General features: G+C 34.7%; 1 protein-coding gene across 2 annotated transcripts in view; it reads right to left on the reverse strand.

Moving 5' to 3' along the window:
* DLEC1_1 (Deleted in lung and esophageal cancer protein 1) overlaps positions 1-17,492 on the reverse strand; it is a 77,208-nt gene that overhangs the window by 34,795 nt on the left and 24,921 nt on the right. The window contains exons 15-22 of one of the 2 annotated variants that reach the window (XM_051215662.1): positions 15,446-15,589; positions 13,922-14,067; positions 11,612-11,765; positions 9,952-10,062; positions 6,482-6,603; positions 5,531-5,880; positions 3,958-4,485; positions 1,795-1,959 (exon numbers count right to left, since the gene is read on the reverse strand). In XM_051215662.1, coding sequence (XP_051066193.1) covers positions 1,795-1,959; positions 3,958-4,485; positions 5,531-5,880; positions 6,482-6,603; positions 9,952-10,062; positions 11,612-11,765; positions 13,922-14,067; positions 15,446-15,589 — 1,720 coding nt within the window. Of the gene's footprint in view, positions 1-1,794; positions 1,960-3,957; positions 4,486-5,530; positions 5,881-6,481; positions 6,604-9,951; positions 10,063-11,611; positions 11,766-13,921; positions 14,132-15,445; positions 15,590-17,492 lie in introns of both variants that reach the window. The other variant, XM_051215661.1, reaches the window with a different exon arrangement.

Genomic DNA, 17,492 nt, shown 5'->3' on the forward strand with positions numbered 1-17,492 from the left:
CTCACCCTTTCTCTTTCTCTTGGTGATCGACTGGATCATGAAGACATCAACATCTGGAGGGAAGCATGAGATACAATGGGCAGCTAGGATGCAGCTGGACGATCTAGACTTCGCAGATGATCTGGCTCTTCTATCGCACACGCAACAACTAATTCAGGAAAAGATGACGGGTGTCGCACCAGCCACAGAAGCAGTAGGTCTCAACATACACAAAGGGAAAAGCAGGATTCTCCGATACAACACAACATGCAACAATCGAATCACACTTGACGGAGAAGCTTTGAAAGATGTAAAATGCTTTACATATCTGGGCAGCATCATTGGTGAACACAATGGATCTGATGCAGATGTGAAGGTGCGGATCGGTAAAGCAGGAACAGCCTATCTACTACTTGAAGGACATCTGGAACTCAAAACAATTGTTGACCAATACCAAGGTCAGAATTTTCAATACAAATGTCAAGATAGTTCTACTGTATGGGATGGAAACCTGGAGAACTACGAAAACCATCATCCAGAAGATACGCGTGTTTATTAACATTTGTCTATGCAAACACTATAAGCAATCACCTACTGTGAAAGAAAAGAAACCAGAACCCGGTGTAGGGAGAATTCAGGAAGGAGCACTGGAATTGGATAGGACACACATTGAGGAAAGCACACAACTGCATCACAAGGCAATTACTCACTTGGAATCCTGAAGTTCAAAGGAGAGAACAAAGATCAAAGAACACATTACGCTGGGAAATGGATATAGACATGAGAAGAATGAACAACAATTTGATAGAACTGGAAAGGAATGCCCAGGACAGAGTGAGTTGAAGAACGCAAATTGGTGTCCTATGCTCCATCGGGAGTAACAGGCGTAAGTAGGTAAGTAAATAATTATTTATGAAAGTACGTTTGAAATAATCTCAGCGATTGATACTCATATCATTTTAACATTTCATCTAACAAATATGCCTGGACTTCTTCAGAGTATATAACTTAAATTTATCAATAAATTTATGACATTTAACAATCAAATCAAATCTAAATTCAATATTTTTCCCATCACATTCAAACGTTGACTTTACTAAATACGATAAGATTTAGATCATGTGAAAAATATACAATGTGAATTACAATAGCTGAGACTGTTACGCTGAGATGTTTGGTAAACATGAAAAAATAATATTATGCCAATTATCATGATCAATAAAAGTAATGACAATGTATTCTGATTTTATTATGAAGATTCTTGATCTATAATATTTTACAATGAATTTCATTAAATAAATATTTATGCTTCAATGAATTTTTGTATTATTATTATTATTATATATCAGAAGGGGTTTTGTGGAGATTTTAGAAATTTCACTGGTTGAAATCATGAGTCAATTGAAGCTAGACCATCATAGAAAACCTGGAAGCAATGGACGGCCGTTTCGTCCTAGTATGGGACTCCTCAGCAGTACGCATCCATGATCCCGCACCCCGCGAGATTCGAACCCAGGGCCTATTAGTAAGTTGACTTTACCTTGATCATTTGAAGTTTTGATCGTATTGAGTTCTAGCCTAACTGGAAGATTTTTGGATGCATAGAATTAATTAATTCTACTTTGAAACAATCTAATGATTCTATAGCTATAGTTTATTGTTTCTAAGGTTTAATAATTTCTTTTTGATATTGAATGAAACATATCGATTATTTATCAAACTTCAAACAATTTTTTGTTGTTGTTATTACCTTAACTTGATCTAGATCAATAATAATCATTTATTCAAGTCAAATTCATTATATTATTTACTTACGTTCATTCAGTATTAAATATTCACCAGTCAGTGATTTTTCTTTATTCAATTGATGATTATATGAAACATTTTTAAAAGGTTCTGATATAAAACATAAAAGATTAATCAATTGATTATGATCTTCTATTTCTGAATCCAAAAACACTTGCCAATCAATTCGAATAGCTAATATGTGCCAATCAATAAATAAATGAAAACAATTAAATTAAGGTTAAATATTAAACAATTAATGAATTCTAACGGTCTTATATTTGTGACAGTTCAAATAGATTTCCAAATTTTAGTGTAAAGCTTAAATTAGAAAACATTAGGGTTATTTATGCAGAAATATAGAATTTAAACCCTATTTTTGGATTAGGGATCATTTACAACTCATTTATAAACTTTCAATTTGTTGTTAATCCAGCAAACTTTAATCAATAAACTTCCGGATACCTATAATATACATATAATGTTTTTGGTGTACGATGAATGACTGAATTTGAAGCATATAATTTTTTCACAAATGAAGATAAGCTACGTTCTTATGTGTTAAACACTACAAAATCTGTGTTACAATGTCTTAAACGTTCTCATGTTAGAGCTCGTAATCTAAGTCTAAAGATTTAGAACTACTGTAATTCTTATTTCTGAAAACTCGTCTCATCAACGTTGATCTTTGTCGAATGATTTTGCGCCTACTCCAGTTAGATGAAAGTGGTGTGACTAACAACTAACGTCTAAATCAAACCTCGCGGTCAGCATCTAACATGGATTATCCCTTCGTCGTATCAAAGTATAACGGATGTTTTGAAGACTGTACAACACAAATGACGCTATTACGGAAATATGTTAGTAAGAATGAGTACAGAGAAGATACTGGGATCCCCACTGTATGGGCCAGTCCATGGCATACGATTAACTGATGCGCGTTGATTGTCCTTGACCTTGACGGGGATCGATGATCTGTTCAATATTCCATGACCAAACTTCCAGATGATTTGGCTAGAACTCAGTGAAATTTCACTGACCCTACAATGGCTTTATCAAAATTATATAAGCTAACATTGATGCTTGGAGTGAGCTTAGGTATAAACAGTCTGATTTTTCATGTTACGTAATTCCTGATAATACATTTTCTCAGCGATCAAATAATTGTTATGAGAATAAGAAAATATAGTTTATATTAGAGAGATTAATTTAGAGCATAATTCAGTGATTTTGAATTCTTAAAGGTATTTTAGTGAATGTCATGCTTAACCTCAGTTATTTGATTATTAGCAGTTAGAAGAAAGATAAATGTGAAGTCATTATAAGTGTTACGTTTATTTAGATATTCGAGGTAGGATCATTCCGTTAAACAGTTAGAGACGCTATTATTAAACTATTCAGTCACAGACCTTTCGTAATAGGAAAGAATCAAGTTCAGCAGTTGATTACAACGGCAAAATACGGAATCATCAGTTTTGGCCAATGTAATTTCGAACACTCAATGGTAATGAAAGGGAAAGACAGTGACTAACCACTTGGTTGACATAACATAAATCAGTCTTCTAAAAAGACTACTTTCGGTCTGATAAATAACAGAAAATATCGTTTGTTACAACAAACAATGTATGGATATATCATAATAAGTTTACAAATACGTTCAATATAATAGTGTTTTTCTCTGGTCGGAATATTTAGTTATTTTAATTGCATCTAATGTATGGTATAGAGCAAAAGAATATAAGGATGATATATCCGTGACAATTTGAGCAGTTTCAAATTATTTCAAAATAACCAAAAGACAATTTCTGGTTCTAAATAGTTGTCTTACTATCGTCATTCGATTATGTAAAACTAAAGCTGTAATTTTACGATAGAATCTTAGTAATGAAATTGATACTATGACGATTAAAATGAAGCTGCTTATTTCAATAAGTTTAAATCTACTGGCTAACAAGAGGGTAATTATAAAATGTACGGTGGGAAAAGAAACTTCATTGAGGTAAGAAATAATCAGTATATTATGTTATGCTTCAACAAACGAAACCTTTCGCTCATTTCCAATGTAACTGAATTGATGGTAACTTTTGGATTAGTTAATGAGTAACTCTTTAACTGATGAATAAATTGCTAACAGTAATCATAATTTTGATAGTTTTGTAATCAAATTATCTTTAAGTATACACATATACCTACCAGCTTCACATGAATTATGTAAACGTATTTGACGTTTAACAACTGGTCCATTAAACAATGCACTACCGAATCGTATAAATTGTCTTGTAGCTCTAACTGGTAAAGCAGTTTTAGGAAATATTGAATTATTCTTTACATCAGTATTCAGTATTGCTTTATTCGATAATTCACCGAAATGACCTGCGGCTAATGAATAAATTGGACATCCAACTATTTTGAAAGATGTACAAAATACAACAGGTGATAGATAGGATTCAGATGTAAGATCAAATTCTGGCAATACATAAATATAAATGTTATCTTCATAAACTCCCCATAGATTGGCTACACATATGAAACAAATCCTTAGTGAACCATATCCTGGTAAATGCCATGATGGAATAGTTGGTAGCGTAGTTGTATACTGACTAATAGTAATTGGTTTAAGCTCGGCTAATTGAAAATCTGTTGTATAATTGGTGGATGATATAGCTGAATGTGCTAGTACACATGCACCTTTCGACTGTTTCAATAATAAATTACACCAATCTGAAAAGCGGAGAATAAATGAAAGATGAAGTTTAATATGGTAATTTCAGTGGAACATGTAACTCCAATATATTTCCACTATGTTCTTGATGGAGTTTCATCCTTCGAGCTGGGTGTTTTAAAAGTCAAGCTTTCTTTGTTTTTCTAAACAATGCCAACCGGGCAAGCTTTAGATAGAAGTGAGTTATTCAACTTCACATATATGTGACCTTGATCATGACTGGTTGCTTTTAACCCTTGTTCTCTAATTGTTTACATATATCTGGTGTTTGTTGTGATGATGTGGTAAAGAAGAACAGATATAACGCAAATATTCAATTGAAATAAAGTAAGCATTATTAAAAGACAGCTAATCAGCAAAGCTCTAGTGAAGTACAACTGTGATGTGTGTTGTACAATAAACATTTCTGAAGGATCTCAACTTGCACAAAGGAACATACAAGCATCAATACTTTCAAATACATTTAATAGAAACGAATTTACGTCTTTTACATGAAATAAACACTGATGATGTTTTCCAAAAAAACTATCACTTTCCTACTCAACCATTCAATTCAGAGAAAAACATTAAACATATACGTAATGTTAGTTAGGGTATCTGTGTAGATTACAGTTATTTCAACAGTTGGGCCCATGATTCGATCTAAGATAGACTATCATTGAAAATCTGGAAGCATTGGATGGCCGTTTCGTCCTAGTATGGGACGCCTCAGCAGTGCGCATCGACGATCGAGCACCAAAGAAACTTGAATCCAAGAACTTCGGCCTCACGCGCGAACGCTTGTCCTCTAGACCACTGAGCTGGTATCCAACGGTGTTAATGTCTAAGTCCAATCGATCCATGATCTTCTGTAACCCTTCATCCATTGTCTGAGGTGGATAACTGTCTTACACCCGACACGGATTGGACTACACTGGTCACAGCTTCTCACTAGAAGTCTAGGAGATCTATCTTGGAGCTAGTAAATAATGGGCGCATGATTATTATCAGAGTGAGAATTTGTGGAGATTGTAGTAATACGTATTGATTCATCATTAAACATACCATAAAGAATCCTAATTTGAGTTTTATGATCATCCATGTCGTGTAGAACATTTTGACTACTTAAATATTTTTCAGTAGATTGTCTTGATGTTACGAATAAATATTTCACAGCGCCAAGTTTAGGTTTATGAGGAAAATTCTCATAACCAGCATAATTAGTTTTTGTAGATAATCTCCCAGTATCTACGCATATTCTGGTTGGTATGGGTGTATTATTCCTAAATTCAATCCATTTTTCAACTGGTTCAAAAAGACCAATATTTTGTCCAAAGTCTAAGATCGTTGTTTCATTTAAATTATTGTTTGGAATATTGATATTTTCATGCGAACTTTCTTTGCATATTGAATCTCTACAATTACACAATAAAATACAAAAATATTCGAAGTTTGATTTCTGTATAGTAACTTCGAATTTATTGCAGTCGTGTATTCATTGTAAAAATTGTGAGTGCATATTCATAAAAATAAGCAATTTTACAAAAGATTGGGATTTTATTTTGAAATGAATTTAATTTCGAAATTGTTTCCATTTAACTATTTAACGAAAGAATAAAGTAAATTAGATAACGGTAAATGTAGCCGACGGAATCCAATACCTGCTGAATACTTTGAAAACAAATGAAACTTAGACTAATTTTACATTTACCACTAGATCAAAATTTATTTGGGCGAATATCCGGCGCTTAAACCGGGTCGGTGGGTACGGAGGATCCATCTTGTGGAGTGAGAAAACCTTAGTTCTAAACCAATGGTGTATAGGAGCTTAAAGATTTCAAGGAAACAAATCGCTCCTGAGGAAATCGAACCTACTTCGGTATAGGCATCCTGGGCAGTATTCCAGCCGACGCAAAAAATTGTGTGGCAGATGTATATTTTAGTCACCCAATACACTAATGTTTATATGTTTAAATAAATAAATAGTGACAATATTTAAAATCGAATATGACATACATATCTTGATTGAATGGAAAATAGTTTATTGACAATCCTTGGACTTTAGCTGTAATTGGTAAATATAAAAACTCATTCAATCCATTTACACGTAATGGGATTTGAAGATCTTCAACTGGTTTCTGCAATAAAAAATATACAGTAAAAAAATGTCAATAGACAATTACACGTAAAGTAAAAAATTTGAAGGGAATTATTACCAGTATAAACTATTGATAGTTTTATTATCTCAGCATGGATACAGAAGACTCGACTAGATTTTGCCAAATTACGTCATTTATGGCGTAGGCAATATATTCGTCTATCAACTAAAGGATGGGTTTACTGCGCAGCAGTCCGTTCTGTCCTACTTCATGGCAGGTTACTAGTATTTGATGATAGGTGTTTCTGAAACATCGCTCGTATATCCTGGGACCACCGAGTAAGTAATGCGGTTGTTAGGAAGCGCGTACTAGGTAAGGATGGTAAATCAGTTGACGAAGTAGTGAAACTTCGTCAGTTGAGATGGATGGGACACGTGTTACGTATGTCCAACCACCGACTGCCTCCACGTACGATGTTTCATGGTGTAGGAGTAGGTTGGAATAAAGCTAGGGGCCGTCAGGTCAAAGCATGGCACAAATCCGTGAAGTCACTGATAAATAAACTGAGACATGTTGGTAGGTCTAAACTACCTGGTTGGGAATAGCGATATGATAGCAACCGATTGTTAGAGACCCTTAAGTCTCTGATTACTGCTTATACTTTTACTACCTCTACCACTACGGACTTCGAATCGACAACTGCATCTTTGTGCCAATGTGGCATGGCAACTTGAACTGATGTACGTACGTACGAAGTCCTACGTTGTTACTGACTGACTTTTATTATAACTTTGAATATGTAGAAATAGTTCGAACCGATTTTCATCATTCATTCATTTACGCCTGTTACTCCTAAAGGAGCATAGGTCACCGACCAGCATTCTCCCGCCCACTCTGTCCTGGACCTTCCTTTCCAGTTCCATCCAATTCTTGTTCATTTTTCTCATGTCTATATCCATTTCCCAGCGTAATGTGTTCTTTGGTCTTCCTCTTTTTCTTTGGCCTTGATGATTCCATGTGAAGGCATGTCTTGTGACGCAGTTCGGTGCTTTCCTCAATGTGTGTCCTATCCACTTCCAGCGCTTCTTCCTGATTTCTTCCTCCGCTGAGATCTGGTTCGTCCTCTCCAACAGCAGGTTGTTGCTAATAGTGTCCGGCCGACGAATCCGTAGTATTTCGCGCAGACAAATGTTAATAAACACGCGTATCTTCTGGATGATGGTTTTCGTAGTTCTCCAGGTTTCCATCCCATACAGTAGAACTATCTTGACATTTGTATTGAAAATTCTGACCTTGGTATTGGTCAACAATTGTTTTGAGTTCCAGATGTCCTTCAAGTAGTAGATAGGCTGTTCCTGCTTTACCGATCCGCACCTTCACATCTGCATCAGATCCATTGTGTTCACCAATGATGCTGCCCAGATATGTAAAGCATTTTACATCTTTCAAAGCTTCTCCGTCAAGTGTGATTCGATTGTTGCATGTTGTGTTGTATCGAAGAATCCTGCTTTTCCTTTGTGTATGTTGAGACCTACTGCTTCTGTGGCTGGTGCGACACCCGTCATCTTTTCCTGAATTAGTTGTTGCGTGTGCGATAGAAGAGCCAGATCATCTGCGAAGTCTAGATCGTCCAGCTGCATCCTAGCTGCCCATTGTATCTCATGCTTCCCTCCAGATGTTGATGTCTTCATGATCCAGTCGATCACCAAGAGAAAGAGAAAGGGTGAGAGTAAGCAACGTTGCCTGACACCGATCTTTACTTCGAACGTGTGTGTCAGCTGTCCTCTATGCATGATTTTGCAGTTTAATCCATCACAGGAATTCCGTATGATATTGACCATTTTCTGAGGGACGCCATAGTATTGAAGAAGATTCCATAGTGTTGTTCTGTCCACGCTATCAAATGCTGTTTCGTAATCAATGAAGTTGATGTAGAGTGATGAATTCCATTCAATTGATTGTTCCACAATGATCCGTAGAGTTGTGATTTGGTCTGTACACGATCTATCCTTACGGAATCCTGCCTGTTGGTCACGAAGTTGGGCGTCTACGCAGTCCTTCATTCTCTTTAACAATACCCTGTTGAAGACTTTTCCCGGTATTGAGAGAAGAGTGATGCCCCTGTAATTATCACGGTTGCTGAGATTGCCTTTCTTCGGTATTTTGATCAGAAGTCCTTCTTTCCAGTCTTTTGGTACTTGTTCCTCATCCCAAATCTTATTGAAGAAGATGTGGAGTATCCTTGCAGTTACCGCTACGTCTGCTTTCAGTGCCTCTGCTGGAATGTTGTCTGGTCCTGCTGCTTTGCCACTCTTGATTTGTCTGATGACCATGCTGATTTCTTCAATTGTTGGTAGGCCAACATCGATTGGGAGGTCCGTGGGTGCTGCTTCGATATTGGGCGTGTTCAGTGTGGCTGGTCGACTCAACAGTTCTTTGAAGTGTTCTACCCACCTGTTTCGTTGCTCTTCAATGTTGGTGATTACCTTGGTCGTCCTGGTTTACGGTGATTTCCAGACAGCTTCTTTGTTGTGTCATACAATTGTCTCATGTTTCCTTCTCTTGCAGCCTTTTCCGCCGTCATTGCTAAATCTTCCACATATTTACGTTTGTCAGTTCTGATGATCCTTTTCACTTGCTTTACTACTTCTGTGTATTCAGCTTGTGCCTTGGCTTTTTCTGCTCTTGTTCGGCTGGTATTGATTGCTGCCTTCTTTTACCTCCTTTCTTGAATCTTATCCAGTGTATCAACAGTGATCCATTCCTTGTGTTGTTGCTTCTTGTGGCCCAGAACCTCATGACATGTTGAAGTGATTGCTTCTTTGATCCCCTTCCAGTTGCTCTCCATAGTAGTTCCTTCTCCATTGAGTAGATCATGAAAGGCCTGGAACCTATTGCTGAGGACTATCTTGAATTTGTTGAGTTTGTCAGTATCCCGAAGAAAGGCCGTATTGAACTTTTGTGATATTGTCCGCCCCGTTGTCCAGTGCTTCTTGAGTTTCAATTTCATCTTGGCGACCAGTAAGTAATGATCTGATGCTATATCAGCTCCTCTCTTGGTTCTCACGTCCTCTATAGTCCTCCTGAACGTTTTGTTGATGCAAATATGGTCGATTTGGTTTTGTGTAGAGTGATTCGGTGAAGTCCATGTGGTTTTGTGTATGCGTTTATGTGGGAATATGGTGCCGCCTATGACCAGTTTATTGAAGGCACATAGGTTTGCAAATCTCTCACCATTTTGGTTCCTTTCTCCTTTCTGTTTTCCCGATTTTCATATGAATACAATATTATGTAACTAGTCAAAAATTCACAAAATAACACAATAAAACAAAATGACTAACAACACATTTATCAATTTATAATAAAGTGTTTATTATTTCAAATCACCTGTTTATGAGCACATATCGAAATTTCAAATATTTGACTTTGTTGACCTATGATTCGATAAGTTTTGGGGATCACATTAATTGTAACCCATTCTTTATCATTTCCAATAGGCTGTTAAAAGTAATTTAAATATAAAAAGAATTATGATAAATAGAATATTCCTGATACAGTCTTGACACAGTATTATCAACAGAATAAGAATGATAAAATCGAAAAGAAAAGTGTATTTCGAAATTGTTAAGTAAAACCAATGCACAAAAAAGTGAGTATACACAATGTAATTAAATTAACCCCGACAGACATTTCATTCGAGTAAATTAGATGGTGGTTGGAGGTAGTCAACAGGAAACCCTGGATCCGGGTTTCGTGCTACTTGGCACTCGTCAGCAAGGTGTACTTGTAATCTTGAGGGAACTGGTGTTCCCTAGCGGATTCGATCTCGTGTCACCCAGCTTCACAGTCAGAGACGTTACCACTGAACTATCCAAGCAGCGACTGACCTCCTGTAGGACTGAGATGTAATCACAATTGATCGATAGCATTCGATCTGCACTAATAAGGACTAGACAAGCATGACATTGATCACCACCCAGTGATCAATCAATTGTGATTCGAGTAAATGCTCCATCCTCAAGATGCGATTTTCATAATTTACTAACGTATTGTTAAGTTACTCAGTATACAGATGAACATTGTGCAGACAAAATATTTTTTTCATGTTGCCTGCTCTACCATTACCAAACATCATGATAGTGATGGTGATTTATAGGTTTTTTTTCAGTTTTTCGACCTACCCTTTATCATTGTTCTATGGTTTTCTTATCTGAAATCTGGAGATAAGACTTCTGTGTTTTGTAGAACTTTAAATATTGTCATTAAATCTAGCTGTGAATATCTGATAGTTATCAACTATCCATTTTCCTGACTACTATCTTCTAGTTTTTCCTCATAAATTTGCATCGCTACAGAGAAAATGTTTTGTAGTAGCTGGTACTATGTCAAACTCACATCGTCTATGCTAGCTTCTGAACAGACTAGTTTATTCATTCTTGTCAAGTCACATTTTGACCTTTTTACTTATTCGCTTATTAACCCTGACGGTTTTTATATGTATGTGTATGTTAATTTCTTGCCCTATTCATTACGTGTTTGTAATCTATTTTTGTTTGAATATCAATATTGAGTCATACCTGATTAAACCGAGCTGACTTACTCGCCTCTTTCACTGCGCGTCATTAGGTTTCGTTTTGCTTTCTCTAGTTCACTTTCTTCACTTTCTGTATTTGGTTTCTTGATTGTCTCTTCAGATCAATAAGTGTACGAAATATACGTATCCAAACTTCATTCTCATATTTGACTTATTTAATTCCGTTACTCACTAACGCAATTTAAGTCGATAATTATATACAACGGTAGCTGGGATGTATATTTCAATAACATAATCATACGATCTAACTGGAGTCAAATGGAGGGTCACTAAATCTTACTGAACATAACTTTGTTGTCATGTTTCATATTTTATCCAGAGACTCCTCTTACTGTAACCAAATATATAGCATTTAATTCAGGGACTATGATCATCATCATTAAAAATATGCATTTCACAAATAAAATTTAATTATTTTACACACAGATATTATTTCCAATGCAGACTACTTACTTCAATCCATTCTAAATCACAATCCAACATATTTAAATTTGTGATTGTTACTGTTTCAGTGACAGGAACATTCCAAAAACATTGATTAAAATCAATATGAAGTGGATGGAAATCAATCAGCGGAGTTTGAACTTCTGCTATGATTAAAAGTTTGCTAAACAAAAAAAGTAAATCGTTTAACAAACATATTTCTATATTTTTAATACATAGAACTGTAAGTATAACCATTCATTCACAGATTATCGTGAACTTATTACTGCTTTGTTGGATGTGTTGTACGTATCCTGAAGGAAATATTGAACTCGTTAGCATTGCATACTTAGAGTCTCGAGCGAAATGATTCCCCCAGTGGGATTTGAAATGAAGTCATCTATCCTCATATTCTGAGACAATAACACTGGACTATTTGGACTGCGATTTTCCTCATGTAGAATTGAAATAGTTAAAAACGACCAGTCATTAAGTATTGATCATTGTCAGTTTTGTTCATCCCTAATGATAATAAAATTCTGTCAATCAAGTCGCCTTTGAACTAAATGAAATGTGCATTTTGTATACTTGCCTATTCCTAATACACTGGTTCTGTGAAAACCAGTCTTCTTCCGAAAGCATGAATTCATTTCCACGCAAAGTTTGACAATAAGTAGATAATCAAAGAGGTTGGAAGCCTTTATCGACCAAGGTGAATGTAACACAAGACCAGCTATCAACTACTATTACGATCTGTGCTGAGTAGATTGTAAAAGGATGAAGGTAACTAAACCAAGATATTCTATTAATTATTTATGTTATTCGCTTACGTGTGGTACGACTTAAAGATGGTCACATGCAAACAGATTTATTCACTGTTTCCCATCTTATGGATCGACAGCATTATATTACTCTGTCTTATCAGTTCCATTGAGTTATTTGTTCTTTATGAACTATATTGTTTACATTTAGAATTTCACTTCGATTTATGTTAATATAGCCTATTCATCTACATTTTATTTGGTCCAGTTTCACTGTTTTCTTGCTAATGTGACTTTTATCAACTTCAATTGATAAAAATATGTACCACATTCAATGTTATTTTTGATAAACCATTTTAAAAGAGATTTTACTCTCCAAAATTCCAACTCATAATCAATAATACATCTATAAGCAACAAACTATGTAGTACGGAGAGTCGGTGTCAGGTGACTTTATTTAGATACGATTTTTGGTTGAATTGCCAGTATACAATAATACAATTGAATAACTATGTAAAAAAAAATTTGTCTCTTATGAGCTTTTGACGAACACATGAAAGATTTTCACACTATTCCTGAATAAAATTCAATATTTATTTGCATTTAACATTATTAAGTTCAATTATTCAGAATGGGAACAGAAAATAAAACAATAAATTCAGTAGAATAACATGAGCTTATGATAGTTGTAGCTATATGTGTTTAAACTGAACAAGAGACGTTGATAAAAATAGTTTTAAAATATTGTCAGATCAATGATAAATGCATAATGCATATAAATAAAAATTAAAGAACTGACGAATTCACTAGATGTTGTTTTACTTGTATCTTCCGATTGTTATTTAGAACTGCAATTGATCAGTTTCATGTTTGCATATGTGCATCTTGTGCGGATTGCCTCGATGTAGCCTTAAGTCACAAGCTTTTTAAACAAAGATGGATAGTGGCTTGCAGTGGAATCTAGGGCGCGCGTTTAGTTCTATTTAAGACTCGTCAGCTGGATGAACCTGAAACTTAGAGTTGATGTTCGCTCCGAAATTCGAACCCAGTACAGTGAATAACATGATGACGTTTGAAGCGAAAGGTACTGATTTCGAGTACCGGAATGAACGCCAACTCTGAGATGCAGGTACATCCAGCTAACAAGTCCCAGATAGGACGAAAAGCGCGTCCTGGATTTCACTGCTAGTCACTATCCATCTGACAGTTTCAAACAAACTGTTATTTTTTGAAATAGCAGTTTAAAGGTGACTACATCTAATGAGGTTGAAGCATGATGTCTAAATAAGACAACTTAATACAATCAAGTTAAGCTATTCATCCAGTAAGAAACGGATTGTAGATCTATTGGATAAAAACGATGTTGTTCGACTGGAACATCACTGCGTGTATTTGTCGACTTGTGAACATTCCTGTAGCTAGTTACAGTGGCTTACGATTAGGTAAGTTCGCTTTTATGTTTCTGAACATCTCATAATGGGAATCTACCCATTTACAGACCTTGATATACGTCATTATAGATATTATTGAAGCCCCAATTTGTTAAAAGTAGTAAAATATTATTGAAAATAATGACTACCTTATTTCTTCAGAATCTTCAGTATGTACAGTAATAATGTCACGAACACTTCTTGTTACTTGTGGTGTAAAAATCAAATTCATTTTTACTGATTGGAAGGGTTTTATGACTCCATAAGATGGGTGTGCTTGTAAGTCAGATCCAAACTGTAAATATATTTCAATATTTAAAAGATTTTTTTATGAAAATATATTCTCTTAACCAAGAGAGCTGATGAATCCAAAAAAAAAAAAAAATTTAAACAGAAATAATACACGGACTGGGCAATATACACTTTTCCAAAGTCTTGTACCTCTACGGCACAAGTGAAACCGGATCAAAACTCTTAGTTACCGAATATGCATTATATGTTCTACGGATATAGTTGAAGGTGAGCTAAACACCTTGCGTAATATTCGTAGGGAGAACAGTTACCCTAGAAAGTTTATAATTAAATATATGATCACTAAGGTTAGAACAAACGAAATACGAGCAGTGAACAAGAAATCCCAGATCATGGGCCTGCAATTCAGAGGGGATGAAGCTAACAAAATATTAATCCATCGATTACGTAGAACGATCAGAAAATCGTTCAACGCCGAAGAACTATGACTATTGTTTTCTACGAGCTCAATGGTGACAACGAGGTTAAAAGGTGAATTAGCAAGAGCGACTACCTAGTTTTGTGTTTATCAATTCGACTGCTGTTGTCGAGTAAGTTATATTGTTCAAAGTTCTAGGAATTTACACTTTCGTGTTCGTGAACACTTCCCAGCGTGGATAAGCAAAGTTCTAGTAAATGACGTGAACAGCTTGGAAGTACTCCATTTAGTGCAAACTGGTCATAGTGCTAGTATAAGCCAATCTTTTCCAATTATTTATCTGGTCAGCAATATTTTATCAAAGTCTGTCGGATTCAAAGTCCTTCAAACATCGTAACTAGTAGCAGTATATCTTTAATACAGACTAATTCAGTCTTGTATAAAAATGTAATGTACACCAAACCATATGGTACATGATGTTTTAAGTAAAACTTAAGGCTAATTTCTGAAATGTTTGTTAGATCGTAATTTTTCCGAAATAAAGTACCTGGTTATGATCACGTTTCGTCTCACTACAATTTTGACTTTCTTAGCAGTGCCTAGACCTTTATTGAATTGCATAGCGTTTAGCTTTTATCTTATTGTAAGAAGTATATTAGGTCAACATATAATGCATGAAATCTTAAAATTACATCCAGTCAACCATATAAACTCGACTATATATGGAGTGGTGTATTATAGCGTTTGGTTACATTTGATTGCTAAAACAATTGGTTTACATCATCCATAGAAGAGTTGTCTATATTACTAACACTAACTTTTGTTCTTTTCAGTCATATTAAACAAATAAAACTATATCTTATCAACTTTTAATATGCTTTATCACAAGTAGAAATAAGCTGTTGTTTGATAAAGTATTATTCTATCAACCATTTAACCACACTTCAACATGTTTTGTTAAGCTCAAAATAAATGACAAGCTATAATTTTACTAAATTCTTACCTTGTCAATAAATGTTTCCATTTTCACAAACCATTTTCTTGGAGAGGGGGTAGTGTTCGTTAGTAGTATATCCATTTCAGCTGTTTCATTCGGACGCATAAGACCAAAGTTACAGTCTGTTCTATCAAAAATAATGGTAGGGCCCTAAAATAAATAATGAGAAATATTTGTAAACAAATTCGGTATTATAAAAGTGACTAATATGATCAAGATGAAACCATATATATACTGAAAACATTAATCACAGAATTCATGCAAGTACATAGGCGTGATCAGCCTCATATAGATTGTAGTATTAAATGTAGCGAACAGATATGTGATATTAGGTTGTCTGGAGTATTCTAATTCAAAAATTGTTGAGGTAGTAAAGTTTTCATACTTATTACAAGGGTGAAAGTCATTAGGCTGGAACTTTTGATTCCTTTAGAGTGAACATCCTGTTGATGAATGAACGGTGCATTTAAGGTCATTTCCTGGGCCATAACGAATTGATTATAACACATAACTCACAAAATTCATCCCATTACTAGTTAAGTCTACTTATAGTTTTATTAATTTATCACTTTTCTGCTTGTTTTTCTTTTCTAATAAATCAGTTTCTTATAGGCAAATATGCGCCCTTAATATTACCTTAAGTCGAATCTCAGAGTGAACAACAACTCTGCGATGCAGGTACATTCAGCTAACGAGTTCCTAATAGGACGAAACTCGCGTCCTAGATTCCTGTGCTAGCCACCAGTCATCTTATAACTCCATGACTTTTCTTAAAGTGTTCTGAAGGCAATAAAATAAGTGAAAATCTTGGATGAAATAAATGCAATAACTTATATCGTCCTTTAAAAAATAAGTTTACAGAAAAACACTGGACATTCCGAGTAACAATAGAGCACTTCCTAACTTTCTTGCTTTTATTGAAAAATAGAATTAATTCAATAGATTTTCTAAATGAACAGTTTTAAAGAGTTTGTTTTAAAATGCTTTATACAAGAGGGTACTAAACAGAACGCCCTACACAAGGAAGATAAAAAAAAGGAAAAATGTCATTAAATCAATGAACAAGAATATTGTCTATAAAATGATACAATTCAGTTCAGAAAACAATCAACATGCATGAAAGTCCATTCTACTATTATTAAGAGTGTGAAAATACACTATAACAAGATTATTATTGGTTTCTACTCTGAGTTGTATCTGGTAATATTGTACGTCAATGAGTTGCTTGAGCACTAGAACCCCGCCATAAATCATCATGAATTAAATGCTACCAGCAATAAAAAATCATCTTTTGTATCATATCGCCATATTATAAACCTGGGTCCAACGTTGAAAAATAGTAAAGAGAATGAAAACAGAACGAAGACTTCATTCACAAAAAAATAACCATGGCACCATAAATAATAAAGATCACGTATAGAAAATATGTTTAAAATGTTTCATTAAGTCTAATCAGTTTACAATCACATAAACTGGTAGAATTCCGTAATCTAAACCATTGAATTCCAGCTCAGCATTATAAATTTGACTGTCATTAGACCTTAGGTTCTTAAGCTTAGTTAATTTTAGAGTCGTATATGTACTCTGTTTAGGCCCAGCAAACAAGAGAGAAAGTTATCTTGTTCTCCCTTTGTTACAATTGTTTTCAAACTTTAAATAATTTATACTTAAAACTACATTGATTTTGGAATTAAATACGTGTTACCGAAACATAGATTGGATTAAAGCATGCTCAATGCATGACTGCTTTGGTGCACGCTGATTGGTTAATTGTTATCCAACCAGCGCTAGTCGATAGTTGGAGAGCACTAGAATCTTCTCATGTAAAAACTATAAATAAACTAAAGTTTTTTCTTATTGTACTTCTTACTTCCATCTAACCTTGTTGTTTGGAATATAATCTCTTTCCTATTCAACCGTTTTCTGATTTGGGGACTTGTTGGGTGAATTGATGTCCGAGAATACTAATCATTAAGAATAGCTGGGTTGTAATAAGAGAGAATTGTAACAACACGTATTAATTTAAAATGATCCTTTATTACTTTATTTAAAG

This window comes from Schistosoma haematobium, chromosome 4 (genome assembly GCF_000699445.3).
Source record: "Schistosoma haematobium chromosome 4, whole genome shotgun sequence".
Taxonomy (NCBI): Eukaryota; Metazoa; Platyhelminthes; class Trematoda; order Strigeidida; family Schistosomatidae; genus Schistosoma; species Schistosoma haematobium.